The sequence below is a fragment of the Erythranthe guttata genome, chromosome 14 (genome assembly GCF_056151865.1).
Source record: "Erythranthe guttata isolate IM_541 chromosome 14, IM_541, whole genome shotgun sequence".
NCBI classification, from domain to species: domain Eukaryota; kingdom Viridiplantae; phylum Streptophyta; class Magnoliopsida; order Lamiales; family Phrymaceae; genus Erythranthe; species Erythranthe guttata.
This window is the reverse complement of record NC_142546.1, coordinates 8,166,643-8,194,299: the sequence shown is the minus strand read 5'-3', so window position 1 is coordinate 8,194,299 and position 27,657 is coordinate 8,166,643. Positions and strand designations below refer to the sequence as shown.

The following is a 27,657-nucleotide window of genomic DNA, read 5'->3' as shown; positions in this document are numbered from 1 at the left end:
TCCTTTTCTTGATCCATTTGATCTTAATATATATGTTTTAATTAATATTATAGGGCTCTTTTGGTTTGAAATATGGGATAGATAATTTCTTAAGGATTATATAATAATGCACTGTTCATGATTATATAGTAACTAAATTTTTCGGTTTGGTTTGTAAGATTGACTAGCTAAGAAAATATGTAATATGACGTTTGAGTTGCATCATTTAGATAAATAATGTGGGAAATTACAGAATTGTCCTTACATATGTATTTCCTTCTATTCGATTTCATTTTTCAGAAACTCGTGTCGAAATCAAAAGAGGGTAAACCATACCTCCCAACTGGCGCTGCCACCACCACCAGTCAAGACCACTGCCACCAAACACCGAGGACTACTCCGCCCCAGCTACCGTAATCCCCTTCCGACCAGTTTTCCGGTGAGTACATACTCGGATTAAAAAAAACCCACACACCTGGACCACCGCATATGAGAACAGTAAAGTCCAAATCATTTCGCAATGCCAAGCGGGTTCCCCAATTGGGTGCTCCATTTCTGCTTCGAGCAAATGCAATCCCCCACGGTGGAAAATTCTATTGGGCATCTATTCGGTTGGGTGAAGGCGACAAATCTTGTGTGTGTGTGTGTGTGTGTGTGTGTGTGAGTGTGTCTGTATAAATTTCTCCATTTCCTAACACTTTTTTTTTTAATAATTAATTTAAGATTTGAGAAGGGGTTGGGTGGAGGAGATGATCAAATGTCTTTCTGCTTCACTTTTTATTTATAATATCAGCTTTTGAATTTTTTTGGAGATTTAATCCGGTGGAGCTACTATGACGGAAGCTGATGGTGGTTTTGTTTGCAGGGGTAAATACTAGATATACTTAGGTCTTTTGGTAATTTCATTTTTTTCCTTTTGGTCTGATTACACAATCACACCTCTTGGGGTGGGACAAATTATCACTCATTTCCATGATTTGGTACCGGGCTTTAATCAGTACCGGGTTTTTATCTTACAGACCAAACGTCTGATTACGGGTGACTGTATTGTCAATCACCCCTAATCCATCCAACCAAAAGAGCCCTAAGAGCATATTCTTAAACATCAATTAAGATATTCCAATTTTATTCCTAATCATCCACGATAACATTCAAACATAAATTACTCGTTTTGTTGGAGAAATTGACCATTATTAACAAAATAATTGGACATTATTTGATGTTTAGTATCTTCAATAACTCATCGGATCGATCCGCAAATATTTATGTTATCATGACTTATCTTGTATTTTAGGGAGCTTTTTTGTTGGAAATCTCAAGGTCCGACAAATAATTGGGTTCTAACTAGATTAGTCAATCTATCTTGAATAATCTTATCTTAGCAACCAAACAAGACCAAACTGGAGAGAAATGAAAACAAATTTGTTACTCATTAACTGATGTTACAGTATACTAGAGAGAATTAGCACAAAACCAAAGTTAGCAAAAACCAAAGTTAACAATCCAAAATCAGCACAACCAAAAACTGAGATTACAATGGCGGTGTGATTGTTATATTCAGTGGGACAAGACTGTGAAGAGAGGTACATACATGGCTTAAAAATTGCCGATATTACCACCAAAAAACGAAAAGAAAAAAAAGAGCACAACGCATTAACGATTTCCCGGAAGCCAATACCTCGACCAACACACCCTGCAAACGTACCACTAGTCTGCATTAAAACAGAGATTATTGGTCATAAAAAGATTCACCAAATATTTCGTCAAAAAAAATTACCAATACGGTTGAGTTAGAGAAATAAGAAGCTGAAAGTTTTAAACACCATACATGTCGAATGTATTATTTATGGAATTAGAAGTTGAAATGACCGATGCATCGTAATCAAATATATTCACTTCAATAATAGAAGAAATTCATCTTCCACCTGCCTGCATATTCATGATTTAACAACATATGAATATAACAAGCAATCTCTGGCAGCCCCGCCCACTACTTAAAATGTTATATACGACTCTATGAATATATGGTTTCGAGAAGAATTTGCCAACATTCTTTAATGAAAACAAAGCATAAAATAATAGCCAAATATGCAATCAAAATGCCTTAAAAAAAATTCAAATAATATTTGTTCAATCAATTTAGAAGATGTTCTACAATAACATAGAAAACGAAGATTTCAGAAAAAAAGATTCTTATTTTTCCAGTATGTTATCTAGTGTTATTCTGATGAAGCAAGCAACTGAGTGAATCAATGGAACCATAGACAGTCAAGTGAAATCCAATCCACGAAATAATACTACCCTAATCAAAATGCATACACTAGATGAACACTTATTCATCTTTCACAAGGAATTCGAATTTGTCATCCACTCATCCAAGTGATATATCAATTAACAGTTCCATCCACATCTACGTACCACCTCCATTAGTATAGTACATAGCCACGGTAATTTCTACTCCAGTTTAATAACTTCACGTTTTATTCCTGGTGTCAGAAAGAACTTACTAATTACTATCTCCGTTCCGACACAACAATAGAAAAGAAACTCAAAATAGAACGATACTATTTTACAGAGCAAACTACTAAATGCTTGCATATTAGATTACGATAGATCTGAACTAACTATCTTGGATTCGTAGATGTTTTATGTCTTATATAGGAGTATCGCAACCATAATTAAAAAAAGAACAGTCGAAAAAGGCACGAGGAATAAAATGCCAATAAAGGAAACAGTTGAATTGAAGAGTTCCGAAATTTCATGAGCATGTATTTCTTGCTCTTTCTAGGTAAAACATTGTTTTCGCTCTTCTTACCTCGAATATATGATATTTTATATGTTGCACTCATCAAGTATAAAAGAGATAACAAAATCCACGAGCGATAGCTTTTGAGCCACATGTCACCAAGAAACACATAATAAACAAATACGGTGATGACATTATCAAGAACATGAATGTGCAGACACAGACAACACACACATACACACATCTATACGGGCAGAGAGAGATATGTACGAAAAAAACAGAATAAGGAATTACCATGAGTCTATTGAGTCTTCTTCGCCTTGTTTGAAGGAAACGGAAGCTTTCGAAGTACCTTATCATCAATTATCTGGTATTGTGCGTGAGCTATTTTATATGCGGCGCTCAGCTTTTCATCGATTGGATTTTGGTACTTTTCATACAACGCAGGCAGTGTTAAACTAAGAAGAACACCTATTTTAAAAAAAAACACATTATTATTATTATTATTAGCAGAATAGAAAATGCACTTTCAGAATCGAAGAGAACTCAGAATTTACCAATGTAGACCAGCGTAAGAAAGTTGAAGAAGCTGCCGATGTATGAAATAACCCACAAGCCAATAGCAACCTAATAAACAAAGCCCACAGGGCATAGTATTCCCCCTTCTATCAGTCATTTGCACGATCATGATTATAAACAAAACAGTAATCGATAAAGAAGAAAATTATAACACCTGAAAAAAGATGATCAAATTTCCACCAATTGCAATGTCGTGTGCAATTGACAAAGCATAGTTTATTGAAACTCGTATCTCGTCAGCCGCCTTCACAACAGCCTCTTCAGAAACTTCAAGATTAGGTAGTGGCGGCAGAGGTCTAAATTTACAAAAAACCAACAACTCATTCATTAAGTTTTATAAATTTTAACCCATCAAGAAACGAACACAGGGCTCAAAATCACTTTCTATAAAAAGAAAACCACTCACGAAATTCCCAAAGCAAACATAATTCTTTTTATAGCCAAATTCGCTAATACGAAAACAGTACGGCGATATAATCCATTAGTCGTTCCCAATAGTGTAATACTCGTAATAAGCATATAAATTCAGATAACATCTAATCAACTACCAACATTCAAATTCTACTCGAAATGGAAATACTCGCTATACTCATAATAAGCATAAAGTTTCAGATAATACTCGACATGGAAATACTCGCAATACTCGTAATAAGCATAAAAGTTCAGATAATACTCGAAATTGCAATACTCGCAGTACTCGTAATAAGCATAAAAATTCTGATAATATTCGAAATTGCAATACTCGCAGTACTCGTAATAAGCATAAAAATTCAGATAATACTCAAAATGGAAATACTCGAAATGGAAATACTCGTAATAAGCATAAAAACTCAGATAATACTCGTAATAAGCATTACAAATTCATATAAATTCAGATAATACGAAATCACGTACCTATTGAGAAGTGATGCAGATTTAGCCCAAACAAACAAGATTACAACGAGCAGCAACAAAACATTCGATACAAAGGACAGTAAATTGTATCCAGCAATCTCGAACAGGAACCAGAGGGCGGTTGAAGCAACCAGAAAAGCGACGCTCCGGCGCCATTTTTTCCACAATAGCACATCGGAAACTACAATCACGAAAAAAATGAAAACAATCATCCACAAAATATTTAGTTCAACATAAATTCTCAAAAAAAAAAAAAAGCCCTAAATAGTACCAGAATTGTCTGAAATGCGCAATTACAATCTGAATCACGAGTTAGAAAGTATCGAATTCATACCTGCACCACCGCCCAGAGCGAGATGAACAGAGAATCGACGAGATTCTCCCATGAAATTTAGGGTTTCGGAAAATCTAACAGGGAATTTGAATGGAGGCCGGAGAGATTCAGTAAATCGAGGGAGGGAGGGAGAATTTGAAGGGGACGACACGACGGGAATTTCGCAATTTTACTATCAAGTCCAAAAACTACATTGGTATTTTATTTAGGGTAAAGTTCATTTTACCTACCTGAACTATACCCAAGGTATAAAATACCCCCCTGAACTTCAAAATGCATCAAAATAGCCCTCACTTTTGTTGGTCAACGTTAAAAAAATTAACGCCGTTAGTTTTAGAATAACACCGTTAGTTTTTAAAGTGTTTCTACATTTTTACCCTTAATACTTCTTCTTCATCTCCTTCCTCCCTTCTTCCTCCTTTTTTTCTTCTTTTCCTAATTTCTTCTCACAGACGTGAGACACCATGGAACCACTGACCACATATCTCCCCAATTTCACTACTCAGACCAAAGCCCACCTCGATACTCGCACCCGCAACCCCAAACTCAGACTCCACAACCTCGTCTCTGCCAAGAAACGCGGCCCCTTCATCTCCATCAATCCCTTCCCTCCGTGGGCCCCACAGGCCGGTGTCAACACCCTCACCGCCGGCGAGTTCCGGTGGTAATAACCCACAAATCTTCAATTTTTAGAGAACAGCAAATATTCAATCTTTGATGGTCATTTTTGAAAAATTTGCGAATCATTTGGGTTAGATTTCCTTGATTACATTTTGTTTTGGAAAGATTCAATTTTTGATTCGTCATTTTCCTTATTTTGCTTTCCTATTTTAAGTATACGAATTATCTTTGTGGACTTGATGAAATATGTTACTTTCCCAGATTTCCTTTTCTTTTTTCAAGACTTCCTATATCTCGCTCTAATCATTTCTTCGAATACAAATTTCCTTTTCATTTTTCCGGTGGAAAGTTGTGCATCGGAAATATTGGCGGCGGAGCTGGCAATTTTGGTGGAGGGCGCTGGGAAGATATTGTATCTTCAATCAGAACAATAGAGATACAGATATATGTGTAATATATATACAGATGTATAGATAAAATCATAAAATAGACTAAGGGGTAAAAGTGTCAAAATAAATGCAAAGACCATAAAAATAATTTTAAATGCAAAAGTCACCACGCCACGTCAGCAAGGGGAGACGGATTTCAAACGGATGGGCTATTTTGATGCATTTTGAAGTTCAGGGGGGTATTTTATACCTTGGGTATAGTTCAGGTAGGTAAAATGAACTTTACCCTTTTATTTATTTATTTATTTAATCATTTGGTTATTAACCAAATAATTATTCCAAATTAGAGCATTTTTTTGATTGGTTATTAGCCTAACAGATATTAAAGAGATTTATAAGCAATAATTTTATTTATTATGGAGAATGAATGCTACGTACGTTTCTATTGTTAATTTTATTGAAAAATTGCCTCTAATAATAAATAGGCATTCATTTCAATTTTTTTTTTTTTTTGTCTTTTGAGAAGAATTTCAAATCAAATTAAGAGGCGGTTTGATCCGGCCGACAAGATACTGTGACCAGATGGGTTCATTTGCAGTTGCAATGGACAACGAAGTTTGAGGCTCTCGAACGTAACCAAGCTGCTAAGGAAAGGGGAATCGGACTGACGTCGAGATTAGCAATCCAGTAGTGAAGTTAGTAGGATCGATGCGTGTTTCGAAGGTGGATTCGTGCACATTTTAGAAATAAATGGACTGGTTTTATGAGAAAAGCTTAACCTCATAAATGAGAGTATGTTCCAATTTATAACATTCTTACCCGGTTCCAATTTATAACATTCTTATCCGGACTCCAAGAACTCCTGAAAATCGAGGCGAGTGTATAGTTGCCGCTGCTTTCGTCGGACCACTTACCAACTTTTTGCTCTCCTCCAGGCAGTCCGAATAATAATTCTAGCTAATCAACGATCTCCACTCACCCCCCCCCCCCCCCCCCCCCATCGTTTCTGACAGCCAACGGTCATTCGACCATTAAATGATGGTGCCAGCGCATTTAATACGCCAACGTGTATGGAGGACGCGCCTGCCATGGTCATCAATATGCCCCTTCGTACATGTCAAAGCCATTAATATGCCTAAACACGGTCACCGCGGCCCCCTTCCGAGCGCCACATATCCGTTCGGCTCTCATCGACATGCTTTCTTCACTCCGTCATTGTGACGAGGAGAGACCTTCTACGTGGCCCGTCTATTTGGACCGCGCTCTAGACGGGCCTTAATGGGTTAGATCTCTCAATAATTGGACTTGTCCAAATCAATTGGGCCATAAAATTTAGCCAAAATATAAAAAATAAAGCCCAATTAAAAAAAAATTAGCATCTTACATTTCTACCTGAAAAAAAACATATAGAGTAGGAAGGAGGGAACAACCACCGAAATAATTTCTTCGAAATTGAAGATCTTACAAATCCAATCGATCCACAACGAAGAAAATTGCAAGAGTAGAATTCAATCAGCACCAGAAGAGGAAATTTGACGAAGAAGAAGATGCTGCCTACTTCTTCATCAGCTAAGGCCCGTTCGGGCTCACACACCCGGCCCAATTCTTTCCTCCCTCATTACCTCCGCAGAATAGTCAAGGTTTTGTTTCCTTGTTTATTTCTTCTTTAATTTTCGTACGAATTATCACGTATCTTCAATAGTGTTTGGAATTTGTTGCTGAAGTTTACAGATCTGATCTCGATCGTCTGTTCTAAAAAAAAAATTATTGGATTTTTTCCGCTCAATTATTGCCTCATTGTGTTGCGATGGGGAATTTGTTGCTTGATTATGTGTTTCTGCTTTGCTGATTTTTTTTTTTGTCTGTGGAGAAAATATACCAGTCGAATAAATGGAGTGCGAAAATGGTGTTCGTGTGATTTACATTGAGTTTTCCTCTTTGTAGTTGGGGTGACACTTTTGACTTTGAAACGATTTTTTGGGGAAATTGAGCTGGCAGCTATTGATTGTGTAGAATCGTTGTTAATTGTTATCGGACGATATGGAAAACTCAAATTGATAAGTATTGACATTTGATATCTGATTGGAGAGAATTAAATAACATTGTAATAAGCCGACACCCGAGCTTATGTTAGATTTCCTCATATGGCTAAAGTTCACTAACTCGCAAGTTGAACAGATTATAGGTTATCTAAGTTTGTTTTGGTTTGTCCGCTGTTCTGCATTACGGGATACGTTACTGCTGAAAATTTACATTCTCGGTATATTATGCGTAAATTGGTTATTTATTAGGAATTCACCTCTCTTTTCCGAGATTTGATTGGATTCATTATTTCATGTAATTGATGCTAGTTTTCCAGTTCGTAGTTATTAATGGTGCAAAATGGCGCATGCTTGGCTAGAGACGCACTTGACGCATGTCCAGCAGCACCATTTTTTGACGAACGTGTACATGAGTAGAACTTGCTATCACTGTTATTTTATTTTTTCAAAATTGTACAAATTCCGAGAAACTTGACTGAGAAACAGGGTTTCGTGTTTTTGTCTAATGTCTACTTATTAACCTGTAGGTGCGATTGTTTCATTTATTATTTTCTCTGAGTGACACCAGTTTTTTTTTTGGATGGTTTAATGCAGTGGCAACAAATGGACATTGAATATACTTTCTGGCAAATGCTTAACCTATGCACGTCGCCGAAAGTTGTGTGGGTATCCAGCCTCTGCAAATTATACTTCTTGTTCTTCATTATTCATATCCGAAATATTTGCTTGTTCTCTGTAATTCCAGTGAAGTACTCCGGAGAGATGCATCTTGTTCTTAACTCATTATCAATCTTAAAATTTTTGATTTCCACTATGATGCCATGTGAGAAATATAAATGTGTGAAATTATTCAACTTGTAATGGTATGTTGATGGAAGCCATCCTTTTCGTATGTGGATGATACAAATGCACTTATTTGATAGACCACTTAGTTACGAGAGTATGCCTATGCTGTGAGATTTTTTTCTTTCCTTAAAGTAACATGGCCAGATTCTATTGAGAATTAAATAAAGTTTATATTTCCGGCAATATCCTTAAAGCAACATGGCTAGATGAAGGGCTTTGCTTTCGACTATTTGCTTTCTGATGAAGTTGTTTCCATATTTTTTGCATGTAAACCATATAATCAATGCAGATATCAGCACACCAAGTATCACAAGCGTAAGTCTCTTCTCTGTGTTCTCTTTTGCTATGCCTGTATAATTAATAGAGTATAATTTTCTATATCTGAATAGTTTTCAAATTCTTGCTACTAAATAACCAGCCCCACAAAATAAAGTAATTCTTTTGTTGTGCAGAAACAAAGAACCAATGGGCACGTGACGATCCTGCATTTGTTGTCATATGTAGTCTTCTTTTAATAGTTTCTACAATTGCTTATTGTGCTGCGTAAGTAACATCTATGCTTTTATATTGTGGCTGGTGTTTCATGATCTTAAAATTCATCGCAGTCCGCTTTCTTTAATTCATACACTAAAAAATTATTAACTGTACCTCTGAGTGTTTGGAGTTTTTTTTTTCTCTCTTTTAATTCTTCCATATTACATTCAAGTGTACCTTATTTTCTATCTGTCCTATGTCGTTTATTTGTATTAGGTACGATCATGGAGCAGGACATGCAATTTTCGTAGTTATTTCAGTGTTGCTCTTCCATTTCCTCTTAATAGGTGCAATTTTGGCTACCTGTTGCTGGTAAGGACTAAGGACCAACGAGAATATGAATGAAAAGATGTTGCCTATAATTATATGAGTTCGTGTTACTTTTCTCAATTCTATTTTGCATTTAAATTAGGGACCAGGATAAGTTTTCGAACTATAGTCATGCAATAATAAAATCATACTTTAAATATCAAATGACTAAAGTAGGCCTTGTTCCAGATGTGGAATCTGTGATTAGTCTGTGCTGCCCAATTTATCAGTGTAAAGAAAGTGAAAAAATATCTCTACATAACGAATTCTGTAGAAGAAGGTTAGGTGCTATTTTCCACGAACCCCATATACAGAAGTGTCATACTATTGCAGAAATTGCTGCTGTATGACTAACGACAAGGAAATCAGAAGATGTAGTTTCATCCCTTTGCAACTTTGTGTGGAGAACATAGTATAGTTAAACCTCTATAAATTAATACAGTCGGGACTAGCAAAATTATATTAATTTAGTGAAATATTAAATTATCGAACTAATAATTTAGTAGGTTTTTTCCGAATCGGGAACAGAATAAACTATTATTTAAGCGAGGTTATTTATTTATCGAGGTTTTACTGTAATTAGAGGAACTATGCTAATTTATAATGTGAGTCATATTGCAAATACCCTATTATATTATTCCCATTTGGAATGCTGAATCCAGTTTCATGTTTTGGGAAGTAACCGCAGCTCGCCTGATCATATTACTCGTATAGAACATATTATTCTGTTTTCTTTGCTTGTATCAGAAGTCTCTTAAACTTAACAGAAACGTCTCTTAACAGCACTAGGTTTTGGTCGGGAAAGCGATTCTCTATCTTTATTTTGCATTATGCTGAGAACTTTAACAATTGCTTAATGTGCTTACTTATAATGTCACAATTGTATATTGAGAACTATTTGCCAAACTTTTTCCAGGTTCTTCACTAACAATTATCTTCGAGAAGAAGCTCCAAACAGCCATGTAGTCGAGCAACGGGTCGAATGGCAAGTTCTGATCCTTTCGTGCATCTACATTTCTGCTAGCCTTTGCTTACTGACACTTTTTGTTTGCCACTAACATTTGTGAAGGTTGTATGCATTTGATGTACACTGCAACTCTTTCTTCCCTATGTTTGTGCTGCTTTACGGTAAGTTGTGAATATGTACTGCGTAATTGTCTCCAAAAGAACTAATTGATAGCTACTGATACATTTGTTGTTTTGCAGTGATTCATTATTTTTTATCACCTCTGCTGGTGGCTCATGGTTTTGTTCCTGTACTACTATCAAATTTGCTCTTCATGGCAGCTGTTTCCTACTACCATTACCTAAATTACTTGGGCTACGATGGTGAGATAAGTCTTAGTTAAAGAATTATCTCTTTCTTTATTCGTTTCATGTCAATGATTTGTTTAGACCTGTCCAAGCTCAATAATCGTGAAGTGTGTTTTTGAATTTACTGCTGCCTATATACTCAAGTTGCATAGCCATTATTACCTTTGGTATAGGATAATTGACCAAAAGAACAAGGTCTACTTAGTTTTGCAAGACGAACAAGTGCCAAAAAAATTGGGTATATCAAGACTCATAAATATAAATGAGTTCTTTGGTAATTGAGAATGATTTCTTTGTCATAAATTGTGCAAAAGAATGTAATGTATATGTCGACACCCGAAATTACGATTGCTTTTATGTAATACAAAATGCAGTTGTTGTGCTGTGCAGCCTTCAAATTGTTTTATCCCTTGAGTAAGTAGAAAATCAGGGTGCAATGTCAAGAATTACGTCTAAATTATCACAAATTCGTCTTTGCTTCTGTTGCAGTATTGCCCTTCTTGGAGAGGACCACTTTGTTCCTGTATCCAATTGGTGTTGTCCTTGTTCTTTCCCCTATATGTAAGTATCTATATCCATACGAAATTCTTAACATTGTTTGTTGTATATAAGTAAAATAATTTGGTTCTCCTATGTTTGCAGTAATTCTGAGTGGCTTCAGTCCCTCGAGATATTTTATGAACATGTATTTTAGTCAATCGCTATAGATGCCAGCTGGACGACACCTCATCACATCCCAAGAAGAAGATGTCGGTGAACAACGATGAAAAAGTTGATGCCGATCTTCGTACTGCATTGATTGAGGAGTATGATTTTTGCCTTGAGGAAAACTTCAGTTGGTATAATTGAACGGAAAGTAGTCAAGTAGTGTAGCAATTCGTGTAATGTTTTTTTGCTTCATGATTATCGATCGATCTCGCCTTTATAACCAGAAAATACACTGAAGTTGCTTGAAAGAACTACTCACCTCAATTATCATTTGCCTCCCTATAGTGAATGTTCATAATAGAGGACACACTTGCATTTTTTTTTTTTTTTTTTTTTTTTTTTTAATTATTACCTATGTTTCTTGATTTTGTTATCGGATAAAAACTGATTAGTCGGGGGATTTTTGAAAAAAATCGGTATCGGATATTAAGTACATAGATTTTGATTCGTTTATTTGGTGTGAAATCACATTTTCGTCTGGAATTATTAGCTACATGCCTCGGCCGCATGAGAAACGCATCGACCGTTCTGCCGGAATTCTCTGAGACATGGTAGTTATGTTTATCACAACTACTACACACTATGTATATATAGGAGAAAAAAAAAATCAATTCTACAAGTGTGTATGAATAAATGTTTTATAGATATATACCAAGTTCCAACAAAATTGTTCCTCCAGGAACTTTCATTTATTCTTTCGAATATTTTCTTAGCTTTAAATTTAAAATTTCATATGATATATACATCGCTAGCGGCGGAAGCTCCTGACAGGGAGGTGATCAGGTAGGTCATCTTGCGCGGGGAGTTTGACGAGAGTATAAGTAGCCGCACCTGCAATAGCTCCAAGTGTTGGAGCGACAAAGTAAATCCATATCGACTTGTAATTCCCTGCAGCAATAGCTGGCCCCAACGTTCGTGCTGGATTCATTGATGCACCGGTCGAGGGCCTATATGTATATACATATATATATATGTACGCCCATCGTATCGTATGTATGTTAATAAGTTAACTACTATTTTATTTTTAATTAGGAAAATATTAATTGATTTAGTTTTTAACCTACTCACCCAGCCACAAGAATATCAAGCATAACTACCGCTCCGATAGCTAGTCCGGCTAGCTCTCCCACCTGTACGTACCGCACGATTAATTAATTACTTAATTTCGATACAAATTAATTATATTATATATATGTATATGTATTGTACGGCGCGAGTGTCTGTGGCGACGGCGATAATGACGAAGAGCAGAAAAAAGGTGGTGAGGAACTCTAGGGCGAAGGCCTGGGCGGTTGTGACGGAAGGAACAGTGACGCCGCCGGAAAGGAAAGGGTGGAAGACGGCCTTGAGAGAGAATGAAGCGCAGATGGAAGCGGATATCTGCGCCGCGACGTAAGCCGGGACTTCAGCCCAGGGGAAGTGGCGGAGGGACGCAAAAGCTACGGTGACGGATGGGTTGAGGTGGGCCCCGGAGATGTGGCCGACAGACAAGATCACCACCATCACCGCCAGACCCGCGCACAGTGCGTTGCCTATAAGCGTCTCGACGCCGTTGTACTCCTCGTTCACTATGGGCCCGCCCACCGCCGCAAATATCAGGATGTATGTCCCCACAAACTCTGCTCCCACCTGTGTGCATGCATTTTTTTATACATGTCTTTTTGCAACACAAGGTCCCAAACTATTTGTATATTGTAATTGGCCCCAAAAACTATGTAATAAGTAATAACGAAATTTAAAAAAATATATATATAAGAAATAAAATGCATACAGTGCCCAAATTTTATAGAAAAAATAATCTAGCGGTTAATACTTTGAAGTTTTGTACTTAGAATTAAAAACAAATTTGGGCTGTTATTATTATTATTATTATTGTATAATTAATTACTTGTATCAGTCGCGTACCTTGCGAGCGAGAGAGGTATTACGTACAAACCAATTCCGCACCATATTCATGGAGTCGGAGCGACCCATATTACTATTTGATCTCGGCATCAGCGGCATTGGTGTCGTTGGAGCAGACATATATGTATATATATATATAAATGATAACTATGGCTTTCTTCTGTTTATGTGAAGAATGTACATCTATCTATATATATATATATATATATATATATATATATATATATATATATATATATATATATATATATATATATATATAAGCTCATATCAAAACACACAGTAGAAAACCGCCCTCTTTAGTTAATTAATTAATTAAAGAAGAGAAACCGGAGTGACCAAAAAATAAATCAAAATCAAATAGTTGAGAATTGTGTAATTAGAAATTATTATTATTAATAAAATTATTTTTTGCTTATTCAAACTCAACCTAATCAAACGGGCCTCCTTGATTATTCATTCCTGCACTCCATCTTTCATCAAGTTACATAAAGTCAAAATGTCAACGCAACATTACCCAATCACATTGCTACATGGACAGAATATACTTAAATTTATTACTAATTCAATTTGATGACTGGTTTAATATTCGGGCCTATCGGGCCACTCTTATTATTTAATCCTACATTCAGCCCTCCCACTCCGCCCGTCATTAACACAAATATGGACAAAATAAATTAGTCAACTCCTATTAATTCATCCAATTACATTAATTTCCAATTCTTTAATTCATTATTTCTCCTATTTTATTTTAAACTTTTATATATTTATATTTGATCAACACAAATAACGGGCCAATCAGGCTCAGTTCTCAGCCCGTCATTAACATAGAATTATTTATTAAAAAAAAAAAGCAAGCACGCACGCACGCAAAAAACAAAGAAAGTAAGAAAGTCAACGTGAATGCTGCTATACTATCCACGGAGAGCTTCCGTACTCGGAAGAAAAGTAAAAGGGCCTCTTTGATTATCGTATGTTCATACAATAAGCCCGTTAATTATTTTTCACACACGCAAGTGCACGTATCGTAACAAGTAATAATACTAGACTCGTGAGAGTCGGGATATCGTACCCACACAGAGTCAACCTAAATTTATTATTATTTATACATGAAGTGCTTCAATACTCGATTTTTTTCTCTGCGTGAGTAGGGAGTGCCCGTTAATGGATCTTGTACATTAATTTTGTTTCTTATCGTGTGTAATTTATTCCGTCTTCAAATCCGTAGCTTCCGCCGAGGCAAGAAAAGTATAACGTATAAAATGACTGCATAAAATCAAGAAAATTAATGTACAAGGATAATTTGTAATCAACCTTGACAATGATCTTCTTCGAGCAATGGTAAGCATATGTCCCTATTTAACTTAAAACGATTACCTATTTCTGTAACAAAATTTGAAATCTAAAAAACATCCGACATACTCGCACACAATATTCACACAATCACACACTCATTTCACACATACTTTACACACACAATTCACTGCATATTTTTTGTTGAAAACTAGACTTCCAGATATTTCCAACAAGCAATTCCAGTGTCAAAGATGAATCCAATTCATAAAATCTAAAGCAAACATACACCTAGAATATGTCGAACACTACTTTAAAGACACATGTACCATAAAAAGTACGACAATACAACTACGGTTGCAATTGGCAAAAGCAATTATTCATGGCTTAAGAAAATTCTAGTTTCCTATTTCCCTAGTGTTCGATTAAACATGATAAATTTCAAGAATCATCTAAATAAATAACTCAATCGTGATATGCATTACGATAAACATTATATTAATCTCGAAGAAAGACTAGTCTTACCCGGAACTTGAATCAGTACCAAAAAGCAAACACGATCCTTTCTCCTCTTCTTGGAATACTAACTCAGTAAACTCCAACTTCTTTGCATGTGTGCAGGCAAACAAGCCTCTAACGTAATGCTCTTCACTTCTGCAGTATCTAGTTCGGAATTTATACTGGCATATTTCAAGGCCTGTGTGATATCGGGTAAACTCATCTCCTTACAATGAAGATGAAGACGAAACTGTTTATCGGATATACTTCCACTCTCCAACTCAAGGGCAAAAGCGTCATTTTTTACTTTGGATATTTCGTCACCCCATTTCGGATCTGAAACAGAGTCCAAATGATGTCCTAGCTTCTTGTGAGCTTGCCACCCGTACTTGTAGTCTCCAACTATGGGTGTTCCCAATACTTCGGCACAGTGAACACGAAGCTATTAAACGACGAGGCATCAAAGCAAATAATTAGTCTTAATATTTCCTTTTTAGCTCAATTAAAAAAAAAAAAAAAAAAAAAAAAAAAAAAAAAAAAAAAAAAAAAGAGATTAAGATTGACGTCATTCCAAAACCACGATTTTTATACAAACCTGATGCTTTCTTCCAGTAAGTGGTGACAACTCTAACCATGTGTAACCTGCAATATAACACTTCAATGATAATAGGATACAGTCATAAAGAATATTCTGATAGTTATTTCAGCAATACTCATTTACATGCCAATAAATTGAAGTGGACTTTTGTAAATAACCATCAGCACAAATTTAGTGTAGTAGACAATCAGATTCTTATCTAAGGCAAGAGCAGACGTATTGGAAGTTGAAACTGTACACGCGTCACTGATGCATGCAAGAATAGAAGACGAAATATAAAGGGCATAGAAAAATTGAAGCTAAACTTAATACAGATTTCAAAACCAAGAATTAGAAACGAACCACGGGATGAAGATGCTATCACACGATATTCTGTCACAGCATGCTGCGCTGACAATGTATTGTTATTGTCGGCTACAGTGATTCTCTCGGATTTGCCATTGTCAAGCACCACCTGAATAATTGCAGAACAAGAAAAAAGAAAAAAAAAGACATCAATCGTACAGATTGGAAACATGATAGAGAATCATAAACATTATACAGTGAGTACACTAAGGTTTTAGTTTCATCTCCTAAGCTAGCTGCCAAATTTATACAGTACATTATCATAAACATCAACTGGAATTGAGAAGAATCAGCTCCAAAATTGTCATCCGATGACGTATTATAGATTCTGCAAAACCTTCATTTACAAAAAGCTCAGGTTTAAACAGACCAGCCAAACCACATTAACCTCAAAACCTTTTAACATATGAATTACACACACATATCGAGCACATCAATTACTTCTAAAATTGTTTCTACGGAAGATTTGCATAGTAAAGAACACATTGACAAGAAAAATAGAATAATCAATAAGAATGAAGACTGCTTGAAAAGAACTCTTAAAGATGGATAAATAAACACCTTCACCAAAGGAACAGAAATTAGTCCTTCACGACGTCTTGGAGATCCAATAACTAGAGCCCAATACTTTTTCTGCAGGATTTTTTTATTTCCACGAACCTGTGACACGGGAAACCATGAATTAGGGATGGAGTTTCTATTGTATAACAAAATAGGACCTGTGTGACAGTGATATTCTTTTCTTCAAGAAACACTAATCATTTAAACAAATTAATATCGGCCATGATATAATCAATTACACACATTATTTGATGCTCCAAAAGTCTTCTCACGGAAAACAGAATGGAGGATGGTAGTGCTCAACTGTGTCCTTCCCATCACTAATATCCCACTGCTGTCTCTATCAAGCCTGTGTACCTATCAATAAGCTTCTTAACGACAATATAACAAAAAAATAGTGTTACAAGTATAAACATTCTAAGAAAATACAATATATATTTTACTATATATTATTTACAGTAAAATAATATATAGTAAATTTTTAATAATATATAGTAAATACAATAAGCTTCTTGCCGTCAATGCTGACCTTTCCACATGTTCTACTAGAATGCTAAAGTAAATTTTTAATGTATTATTTATATCTTCTTAGTTTGAAGCACAACATTCACCTAAAAGGCAATACTCTGCATTCTTTCATTATACCATGATTAATAATTGAGTGAAGAAAATAAAAAGGAAACAAGTCTATGAAAAAGTTTCAGCAACAAGAGCGATATCTGACGAGATGGAAATTTTTAAAATCTAACTATGTAACACCTCTTCTTGCTAGAACATACTGTATAAGATATTGATTCAACATGCGGTAAAGATTAAGGAATGACGTGCGGTTGGTCTACAAACTGTACAATATGTGCAAAAACAAACTGCAGGTGCCAGCTTGATGGGCAATCGTATCTTAACAAGTAATGTTTACATGTTTATACATGGAAGGATAATGAACATAATTCTTCGAACTCACCAGACGAGGAGACTCTGTGAAGTCAAATTTCAAATATTTGGCAGCCAATTCATCTAAACTTCTCTTTATCCCAATGCCACCCTGAAAAAAAAAAAAAAAAAAAAAAAAAAAAAAAAAAAAAAAACTCTGTATAATGTGAAAGAGAAAATGTTAACTGCAATCTCATTAAAAAGAAAACAGTGAACACCTATATATACCTGTACAGGTAATCCAGGAGGTTTATTGATGACAATGATAGCTGGATCCTATAATTACGAAACTAGAAGGTTAGTTTTTTTGTTCAAGCATAATACAAACTACACATAAGAAGAGATCAACTGCAGTTTTCTAGACCTTATTACCTTATACAGCTCTAAGCTACGAACAAATTCCATTTCTTTTTCATCGAAAAAGTTTCGACTCTCTGCCGTTGTTGAAGGAGAGGTTCCATCAACGGATTTAGGAAGGAAAATTTTGTCACCTATATCCATCAGATCTTTAGCTCCTATCTTTAGAAACCATTTAAATATCGCATAAAACGAGTGGAACAGTCAGATGAGACAACTTAAAAGAAAGTTAACCCGAGAATACAAAGAAACATGAAATACGATTTATTTTACCCTTTTCGGCCGCTGTTCTTTGTCTTCCATATTTGAGCTTTCTTTTCGAATCTGAGGCAAATTACATACGCATTTGTTCAAAATACTATTGCTCGAAAAATATTTGTTCATTCATATGCATTTCGGTAAATATTAATCATGCAAAATTGACATTGTGTTAAAGCGAATATTCTAAGTCCAATCTATAGATAACAGATAAATTACTGTGTTTCTTAAACAGTTTAATTCATTCAATTCCTCTATTAATTAAAAAAACAATAGTAATAAATGGACCTGTCTTAAGCGAAAAAGCTTCTGAACAAGACACCTCGGGATATGAGGGCAGCACTTGAGAATCCATTTCAGCGCCGTCGTGTTCGCGTCGGCTGGTTGGCCGGAAAGCCTTTTTCCGATCGAACAACCGTCGGCGTTTGGGTTAAATGGAGGCAGGGTCAGCCATTGATCGTAATTCTTTTCCTTTTCACAGTTCTCCGCAGTAGCGGCGGTGGCGTAATAACGCTCGTGCTCGTTAATTGCCTTGGTTGAGATTCCTCCGACGCTGCACACGGCGGCGCTGGGCCGCAAATGGCGAAACATTTGTCGGAGGAGATGTCGCTCCGCCATAACTTAGGGTTTTGAATTTGTAATCGGAGGCTTTAAATATCGAATACAGTAACAGCATTTTCTTTTCTTTTCTTTTCTTTTTTTTTTTTTTTTTTTTTTTGGCAATTTGCAGTAATCCCTTTCACATTAATTAGTTTATTATCCAGCATTTTTTAAATTCACAAAAATAAAGAAATAAAAATTGTGACAACTAATTTAAAACTAAAAAAATTGATACATATGAAAAATATTTATATAAATATTAATTAAAATTAAATGATAAATCAGTATATGAAAAACTTCAAAACAATACCAATTATAATAACCGTGAACGTAACACGTTAAACTTATTTTAAACACTTGATAAGCTCTTACATCTAATGATTCATATAAACTCACTTAAGTTAATATTTATTATTTTTTTCTCAAAAAGGTTCAATATTTATTAATTAATTTATTATTTTATATTTTGCTAACTCAATAATATGTTTATCAATTTATAGATGTTTAATCGTTATTAGACACACAAAATATTATATTAACAAATACATTTCATACACATAACCTTTTATAATTCAACAATACATATACATCACATATATATCCCAAACGTAATAAAACACCCTGAGCACATTGACATAATTTGCTATGCATAAATATAATGCTTAATCCAACTTAAATATAATTTTTTTTTGTTTTTTTTTTTTGTTTTTATGATGAAAATAATCATCGATTGATATCCATAGAATGAATAATTAATTTAAGCACTTATGGCTTATTTTTATAAACGAGCTGCACCGGAACATGTTTGTGGCCCTCACCAGGACTCGGGCCTGATTTGTCTACCGAACCCATTTTTTTGTCGAAACTGTTAATTATTGGATGTCCTTCGCCTGGACTCGGGCCCGATTTATCGACCGAATCCATTTTTTTGTCGAAACTGTTAATTCTTGGATGTCCTGCGCCTGGACTTGGGCCCGATTTGTCGACCGAATTACCCATTTCTTTGTCGAAACCGTTAATTATTGGATGTCCTGCTCTTGGACTTGGGCCCGATTTGTCGACCGAACCCATTTTTTGGTCGAAACTATTAATTATTGGATGTCCTTCGGCTGGACTTGGGCCCGATTTGTCGATCGAAATAAAAGTCTTTTCGAGATTATTAAGTTGATGTCCAATTCCAGGGCTTGGCACGGACCTGAAAGGCTGTATTGCCTCCTCTGATTGCGAACCCGATTTCTTCAATGGTAATAGTCGAGATTCGACATTGTATATTTCGGGATTCAGCATTATAGCAACGAGAAGGAACGAGACGAAATGTGCTCGAATTTTGGCCATTTTTGTGTCTGTAAAACTTGGTAGATTTTTGTTTTCTTCTAATTTTTAATTGATGGGTATAATGCAGCTACTGGGAGTGGATGTTCCAAGATAATTGGTGCATGAATTTATAGAATCAAGAATTAGGGTAATTGATGGAGATGGGTTAAGTGAGAAATTTCGTTTGTGTTAACGTGCATTAGTATTGTTGATGGCTGATATGAAGTCAAACAACATAGGGTAAATTACGACCACTCCTGCGGTAAGGTCAAATTACGAAAAAAAATCTCTCAAGTTTGGGTAATTACAATCACTCCATTAAACGATGAATCTTTTTACATGTCAACGTTTATGGTGTAAAATTCAACATAATCTTCTCGATTCCGTAAAATGTTCTCTAGATTATACCCGTTTCGCACAAAAATGCAGTTTCTAATGCACCATAATCTGATTATTACAAGCCAAAAAACCATTTTGCAATTTCTAAAAAGTTAATTAGAAACATTGTTTGAATATTGACTTTCTAGATAATTTTGTTACTTTCCTAATTAATTACATGATTTATTGATCAACTACAAACTCATAGTTGATAATAATATTAATTTTGAATATATTTTGTACGGAAATATAAAGAAAAAAATATATATAAATAAAAATTTATATATGTTATACTCAAAAAAAAAAAAAAAACTTATATATGTTTATATAGGCATGCATATTATAAATATACTCTTATACTTTTAATACTCATACATCTCCGCAAAATTCTTGTATTCTCATTTTTCGGACATGTCGTTTCCCCTGCCCGTTTTCTGCATCGTCGTTTTTCGTGCTACATAGCCTACACCGCATGCATACATTTTCAAGTGAATCTTGACTTAAGTTTTATTTTTTTGATTTTAATTTATTTTTTTTAGGGGAACCCACAAATTCAATCACTCGATCAAATCTTGATATATAGTTGACAAAACAAAGTCATGATCAAATTAAAGTTGTAAGAAGTAACCTAGAAAAAGAAAACGTGGGCATTTTAATGATGAAATGCCGCCATTCCACCTTGAGCTAGCTCGCTTGTGGTTGTGGTTAGGGAAAAAATATTTTATTTTCAGGTACTTAATTAATTAATATTAAAATATATAATTTGGAAAATGACTCTATCATTGTGGAAATTAATTATATAATTAAATAAATGGGCCAATATATAGATGATGTTTGAAAACATTTTTCTAAAGTGATTATGAGTTTTTTAATATTTCAAAAAATATACTGGTTTTGAACAAAAAAAATTTATAATCACTTTATAAAAGTGTTTGCAAACACCATCATAGTTTTCGACTTTTGGTAGTTATAAAAAAGAAAATTAAAGGGAGTCATTTACAGCAAGTGATTAATACTGTTTAAATATGCATGCATGGAGATAAAGCCACAAAAGTTGCTACATCTCCATAAACCTTTTTAGGTCAAATTCTTTGCAATATATATATTTCTTTTTTCAAGAAATGGATTCTTAATTTCTCTCAACACGTTACAATTAAATTAAAATATTCGGAACTAGCAAAATTCTATTAATTTGATGAAATATTAAATTATCGAACTAATAATATAGTAAGTTTTTACCGAGTCGGGACCAGAAGAAACTATTATTTAAACAAGGTTATTAATATATCTAGATTTTACTATATTTTTATTATTTTTAACCCTAAGTATTCTTTTTTTTTTTTGAAAAATTAACCCTAAGTATTCAATATGTATATATCTCCATTGGTGCAAGATGAAATTCTATCTAAATACTCCGAATACTTTCGTATATATCTCGATTAAATAAGGTGATTGAATACGTCAAACAGATGTACGTAAACCAATATGCTATTATTAGATCAACTTATACACCAAAATAAGTTTTGCACTTAAGTTTATAATATCAAAAAATAGCAAAACCAAAAGAAAATTTGTTAACCATCTGTATAAAATCACACGATACCCTTCCTCTTTCTTTAATTTAATTTGCCATACACATATACGTGTGTGTATATACACACGTATATGTGTTACAAGTAATTGATAGTATGTATATACGTACAAAATTATGAAATTTTCCGTTTTAAAAATGGGGAAGGTGGATTACCACATAAATTAAAGAAGATAAATATTCCATATTTGGTGTGAAAGATTCTCCATTGGGATTTGTTTGGCAAATTTCTTTTTCATAAGTGCTTCCTTACATCGTGGAGACAACTACCAGGGCTTTTTAATTGCTTCTATTTGCCTAACTCCAATGAATACCTATGCAGTTTTTTTGATGCATGTATAGATATGCAAAATTTTGTGATTAAACATTGTGATATGTCTAATTGGGTAAACTCAATAAGTCTACAATTTTTTTACTTATTGGGCTACGATCCTGATTTAGAAGAATACTATTACGAAAGTCCAATCACCTTCAAATAAAGTTTGGGCCTAACAAATTAACCTCGACCCAATGGACAAGGTATAAAAACGTGTACGCTCTATTGTCTGAGCAAGACTATAATTCGTATTCTCTAAACTATTTCTGCAATCCACACGTCTGACTTGAGTATCAAAGGGGTTTTCGCCGGATCAAACCCGACCTAGTTCACGTGTTCTCTGTTCGCAGGTATCTCAGGACCATCTAACACGTGAGCAGTAATCCACTTTGCTCTCCCAGCTCTTTCTGTCTCAACTACTTAAGGTGATCTAATACTAGCATCATCACATTGAAAATATTTCCAGGCGACAAAGCACGAAACCCTTGCTTTGGATTCGGGCAACGAAGTCCGAACCTATTATTTTTTTAAGCTTTCGGGCTACAAAACTTGAAATACAGCGTTGCGATTTTGGGTTTCTGCCCAAACCTAATTTCTTTTTTCGAGAAAATGTAATTTTACCTCCGAAACTGAATCACGATCATCCATGTCGATCTTTCTTATAATTTCGTCTACAATATTACTTGAAATAATTCGGATATATAAAAATTGTTTAGAATTTTCAATTCGAGGGAATATTCGGGAAAAATTCAAAGATTTTCAAAATTATGTTGATTTTTTTTTTCTTTAAAAGACCATCTATAAATATAATCCCAATTTTTTTTTAAATTTGTAACAAGAGTTTGCATTATAAAAATTTAATTAATACTTGAATACATTTTTATTAAGCTCAAAATTTTGAAGCACAATCATTGTAATCATATATAGCTCTTCCCTAAATTCTTGACTAGCTTAACAAGTCTTGCCTCCACACACACACACACACACACACACACACACACACATATATATATATATATATATATATATATATATATATATTAACAATTTCCATAACTAAAAAATATATTAAATATGGGTTAAAATCACTACATTCTTTTCCCATTTGCTTGCAGCAGCCATAATTCCGATCATTTACGCAGGCAAATACATTGTCACGAACAATGTCCGAAATACCCCTGGAGGCAAGCTTTTTGACCAGCAAATCGGCGCAAACTTCACCAGACAAACAATGCGAGTAATCAACATATTCATACGAAGAATCTTCAAACAACGCACAATATCCGACATTAAATCCGTACCAATCCTAAAACGTGTACATCTCCAATTTCGACGGCTACGCCTACACAAACGGGGACAACATTAACATAAAGCGGGCCCGCCTTGGACAAGTTCTACTTCCCCCGTGATAAATCCAAGTTCTTCGTCACTTCCTTAATGTACCATGAAATGACACACATTTTCCGATGGTTAAATCGAATATAGTGATCGTTATTTTGTCGAGTTGTTGGGTAAACCCGTGGATCGGCTTTGGAGTGAGTATAAAGCCAAGTATGGGAAAAATAATAAATTGATGTAATGGAGTTTCGTATAAATACTAGAGTAATACGAAATTCGGGAGTAACTTCGATGCATTATTATATAAATTATATCATATGCAAATGAAATTTGCAGAAAATAAGTGACGAAGATTTTATTATTTGTCGAGATGCTTAATTGCAGAAATGACTTCACTTATATTGTGGAACGTTTTCCTATCTTTGAGGAGGGTTTTAGCGAGGTTTAGAGCCTTGTGTTCGCATTCTGCACGTTTGTTGGCTTCCTTGATTGATTCGAAATCTTCCACATGAGCCACTCCGACAATTCTCCTGCAAAAAATCGAATCGCGTATAAGTAAAAACTAATAACTATATCAGACATTGTTAATGGTGGAAATTGGAAGGGAATTTCCAATTTCTGCCAATTCCGATCCGATATATTCCGATTTCAGAACCATATATTTCATTCCGAATTCCGATTTCTCCAACCTTTTTTTTAATTTATTTATCAGAATTGGAATTTAGTCAATTCCAATTTCTGATCGGATTCCAATTTCCGAATATTACGCTTATAATATCAATATTTTTACGTATTTAATATTTTAGGTAATTAAAAATTGGAAATTTCCGACCCCCGTATGAAATTTCCAATTTTGGAAATAGTTTTTTTTTTTCAATTTCCGAAAATCCGATTTTCGGGTTTTCAAATTTTTTTTTGGGACGGAATTGGAATTAGTTTTTCACTTTCGAAAAAAATCGGATTTTCTTTTTTCCGAAAGTGCTAATTCCGTCCCGATCAGTCCGATTTCACCCCTAAACATTGTGATGTCAGTATGTATTACACGATTCACTTTCACATTAACAATATACCCATGACAAGAGGAATAAGGCAACTAGCTAAAGCTAAAGGATTTCCCAACAACAAAGCTCACAAGAGAATCAAAGGTGAGCTCTCCACTTTTACGAGATAAAAGGGCAAAAAGGTAAAAGTAATCAAAACCAATGTAGACTGTAAGAAATCGTAAAAAGAGGAAGGGAATATTTAACCTTATCATTTTGGCAGCACCAAATCCAAGAGTATCATGGAAAAGATCGTCCATGTATTTTTGTTTAACGAGCAATTGGAGTTCCGAATTATTATAAATTGCTGGAAGATAAGCTTCGCCGGGCCCATCCTTGTGTTGATCCCAAAGAGCAGTGAACTTTTCGTAGAAGAGATTCCAAGTATCTGATATCGTCTTCAAAATCCACTCTTTGTATAGCTGATTCCGAAAAAAAAAAAAAAAGAAAAAAAAGAACGGATGCGAACTTTATGTTAACAAATTAATAGACTGAACTAAATATTGGCTTCAATAAATGTAGGGACGTACTTTACGATCAGCATCCTTCTCAGCATGTCCATCTTGTGCAAAATAAGCTAAAATCAGATTCCCAATAAAAGCTCCAATATCAAATCCCATTGGTCCGTAGAAAGAAAATTCAGGGTCGATCACTTGAGTTGACTCAGTGGTAACCATGACTGAACCTGTGTGGAGATCACCGTGTATAAGAGCTTGGGCTCTCTCACAAAATCTGAGTCGAAGAAATGCTATTCAACAAAAACCTCGACAACTATTGCATTCAAAAGATAAAGCGTTGAAAAAAAAAAAAAAATAGAAAAAAATTCGAAAAATTGAAATTTACTTCGATTTTAGCTCGGCGATTTCAAGTTTCAAAAGGTTATCCTCTCGAACTGCCTCGGCATCAGCGTCAAGATAAGGAGATGTCCAATGGTTGTATTCAGACACTTTGTAGGGGTCGGAAAAGACAACTTGTTCGGTAAGTCTGCATAACTCCACATTCCCGCAAAATTTAGCGACTGCAGAATAATGAGATAATAATTAGGATGTGCAGTTAAACCTCTATAAATTAATACAGTCGGGACAAGGGAAATTCTATTAATTTAGCAAATTATTAAATTATTGAGTTAATAATTTAACACGTTTTCACCGAGTCGGGACCGAGAGAAACTATTATTTAATCGAGGTTATTAATTTATCGAGTATTAATTTATCGAGGTTCTACTGTATTCCAAGAATTTCTGCATGACGAAGACAAAGGAATATCTCAATTGTTATATTAATTTATGAACACCAATTCTCCATGGAAATGCAAGTCAAACTAGCTGGCATGTTCTATTCTCTCATCAACATTTGCATGCGAGAGTTCGAGTGCGTAAACCACAAAAATATAGGAACAAATGAATGCTGAACAGAAACTCAAGAAAAAGAGAATGAAATATATTCAGAACCATAAGCATAAGATTGTTTCATGGTGCTACGATTTCGTACCTGCACTTTTATGCTCCGTAGTGGTCAAATAAAGCAGGGAAGTAAAAAACAGTGTCCGGGCCATATATTCCGACATATGTTCCGCAAGTAACGGATATTCAATCCCAGATATCAATCCTTTTCTTAGTATAATATGTGGTGGCTTAATGTACCGCATTCCGATCAAACACATTTTCCGGTCGAAATGGTAAACCTCGGGAACATGATCTGGACATAGTCGGCCGTGCTCTTCTAAAGTAGATGCTTCGAAATAGGCACGTTCTTTTGTCATCGGCCATGATTCTCCGATACAACGAATGTACGGAAGGGCCTGCATAAGTTTTAAAAACCAGTTTAAAAAGAGAACAAATTAGGTTAATAAAAATATTTTGTAAGTGCGAATTTTTCGAAGACAATTACGCAACTGTTCTAGTAATCCCCAAATTATTACTAAGTCATTTCACAATAATGGCTTAATCTCACTTTGCAGTTTGCACCCTTGAAATGCACCATTTTGGCACTTTGCACCCCAAAAATAATAAATGGCACTTTGCACCATCAAAACATAGTTTAATCGTTCAAAATGCAACCTAGTATATTTTCCGGCCATAATTTTCCGTCAGTTAACTTATTTTTTGATTGTTAACATGGTCATTTTTGCCTATTAATAGATTTTTTCTTCAGGGTGCAAAGTTGCTAATGTATTTTCGAGCGTAAATGCCTCTGTTGACAATCAGGAAATAGGTCAACAAAGGAAATTCAGGACGAAAAATAAACTCGGGTGATTTTTTGAACGATTAAACATGTTCCGAGAGTGTAAAGTGTAAAGTGCCATAAATTATTTTCGAGGATGCAAAGTGCCAAAATTATGCACACAATAATTGACATAAACCCCTAAAAATGAAGAGGGCAAAAATACTCTACGATTAATGAATAACTGGTAAATTCAATTCATCAATCAAATAGTTAATCCCCACTTAGATCATCAAATTATCATAATCCAAAAAACAAAATTGATGAAAACTGAATTAAATTAAACATTTCATAACAGAAGAGTGAAAAACAAAGGGATAATTTAAAAAATTGGTACCTGTTTGATGACGAAGGATCCAGATAGGCCGATAACAATGTAAACGAAGTTGAGGTTTCCATCGCCGACTTCTTTGATTTCAAGCTTATCGAACTGGTCGCCGAGTTTCACGGAGAGGGACGGAGTTGCCTTCAAGTACTCCACCAATGACTTCTCGTCCAGCGGTCGGAATCCGTCGGAAGACATTTTGCTGGCGGTTCTACGGCGGCGGAGGAGGGCGGAAAGGGTTTATAAATAGTAAGTTGGGTATTCAGGCATGAATAACGTTGGGAAATTGGAAAATCTATTTATTTATTGGGATTTGCGTTGAACAAAATGAAGAAGAATAAGGGTAAAATGGGAAGAATGAGATTCTTTGATTGATTATTAGATGAGAAACAAGTGCATTGAATCTGGTCATTTTTTTTATGTGGAATTTTTTCACCATCCAAATATGATTGATGTTATATTTGGTGATTAACGAAAATCGGACGGATGAAAT

General features: G+C 34.8%; 5 protein-coding genes across 8 annotated transcripts; 1 reads left to right on the top strand and 4 right to left on the bottom strand.

The window, feature by feature from the left end:
- Window positions 1-1,387: 1,387 nt before the first annotated feature.
- On the bottom strand, window positions 1,388-4,740 carry LOC105952029 (reticulon-like protein B11). 2 transcript variants are annotated; one of them, XM_012975528.2, is made up of 6 exons: window positions 4,533-4,740; window positions 4,199-4,379; window positions 3,459-3,600; window positions 3,283-3,352; window positions 3,020-3,196; window positions 1,388-1,691 (listed from the first exon to the last, which is right to left on the bottom strand). In XM_012975528.2, the coding sequence occupies exons 1-5, from the start codon at window positions 4,582-4,584 to the stop codon at window positions 3,027-3,029; spliced, it is 615 nt and encodes a 204-aa protein (XP_012830982.1). In that variant the 5' UTR covers window positions 4,585-4,740; the 3' UTR covers window positions 1,388-1,691; window positions 3,020-3,026. The 2 variants fall into 2 exon arrangements, with proteins under 2 accessions (XP_012830982.1, XP_012830984.1); XM_012975530.2 differs by having other exon boundaries at window positions 1,388-1,672; window positions 4,533-4,722.
- Window positions 4,741-6,916: 2,176 nt separating this feature from the next.
- LOC105952111 (UNC-50 family protein) lies at window positions 6,917-11,617 on the top strand. The gene is made up of 10 exons (XM_012975624.2): window positions 6,917-7,182; window positions 8,179-8,246; window positions 8,720-8,745; window positions 8,883-8,973; window positions 9,181-9,276; window positions 10,190-10,258; window positions 10,343-10,401; window positions 10,480-10,602; window positions 11,077-11,148; window positions 11,230-11,617. Exons 1-10 carry the CDS (start codon window positions 7,090-7,092, stop codon window positions 11,292-11,294), a joined length of 762 nt encoding a protein of 253 aa, XP_012831078.1. The 5' UTR covers window positions 6,917-7,089; the 3' UTR covers window positions 11,295-11,617.
- A 281-nt stretch (window positions 11,618-11,898) lies between these two features.
- LOC105952003 (putative aquaporin NIP5-1) lies at window positions 11,899-13,373 on the bottom strand. Its single transcript, XM_088813046.1, has 4 exons — window positions 13,201-13,373; window positions 12,505-12,924; window positions 12,364-12,425; window positions 11,899-12,242 (listed from the first exon to the last, which is right to left on the bottom strand). Exons 1-4 carry the CDS (start codon window positions 13,318-13,320, stop codon window positions 12,044-12,046), a joined length of 801 nt encoding a protein of 266 aa, XP_088669172.1. The 5' UTR covers window positions 13,321-13,373; the 3' UTR covers window positions 11,899-12,043.
- On the bottom strand, window positions 12,787-18,711 carry LOC105952110 (Pseudouridine synthase family protein). 3 transcript variants are annotated; one of them, XR_001172348.2, is made up of 11 exons: window positions 18,329-18,711; window positions 18,056-18,106; window positions 17,798-17,944; window positions 17,654-17,701; window positions 17,457-17,537; window positions 16,739-16,852; window positions 16,496-16,594; window positions 15,932-16,043; window positions 15,587-15,633; window positions 15,019-15,433; window positions 12,787-12,924 (listed from the first exon to the last, which is right to left on the bottom strand). XR_001172348.2 is itself a non-coding variant. In XM_012975621.2 (10 exons), the coding sequence occupies exons 1-10, from the start codon at window positions 18,656-18,658 to the stop codon at window positions 15,077-15,079; spliced, it is 1,386 nt and encodes a 461-aa protein (XP_012831075.2). In that variant the 5' UTR covers window positions 18,659-18,711; the 3' UTR covers window positions 14,723-15,076. The 3 variants fall into 3 exon arrangements, 2 of the variants coding, with proteins under 2 accessions (XP_012831075.2, XP_012831076.2); XM_012975621.2 differs by lacking the exon at window positions 12,787-12,924 and having other exon boundaries at window positions 14,723-15,433; XM_012975622.2 differs by lacking the exon at window positions 12,787-12,924 and having other exon boundaries at window positions 14,723-15,433; window positions 17,798-17,940; window positions 18,329-18,663.
- Window positions 18,712-23,793: 5,082 nt separating this feature from the next.
- MTK (S-methyl-5-thioribose kinase) lies at window positions 23,794-27,555 on the bottom strand. Its single transcript, XM_012975625.2, has 6 exons — window positions 27,177-27,555; window positions 26,108-26,417; window positions 25,461-25,635; window positions 25,148-25,349; window positions 24,825-25,039; window positions 23,794-24,107 (listed from the first exon to the last, which is right to left on the bottom strand). The coding sequence occupies exons 1-6, from the start codon at window positions 27,360-27,362 to the stop codon at window positions 23,936-23,938; spliced, it is 1,260 nt and encodes a 419-aa protein (XP_012831079.2). The 5' UTR covers window positions 27,363-27,555; the 3' UTR covers window positions 23,794-23,935.
- Window positions 27,556-27,657: the final 102 nt, after the last annotated feature.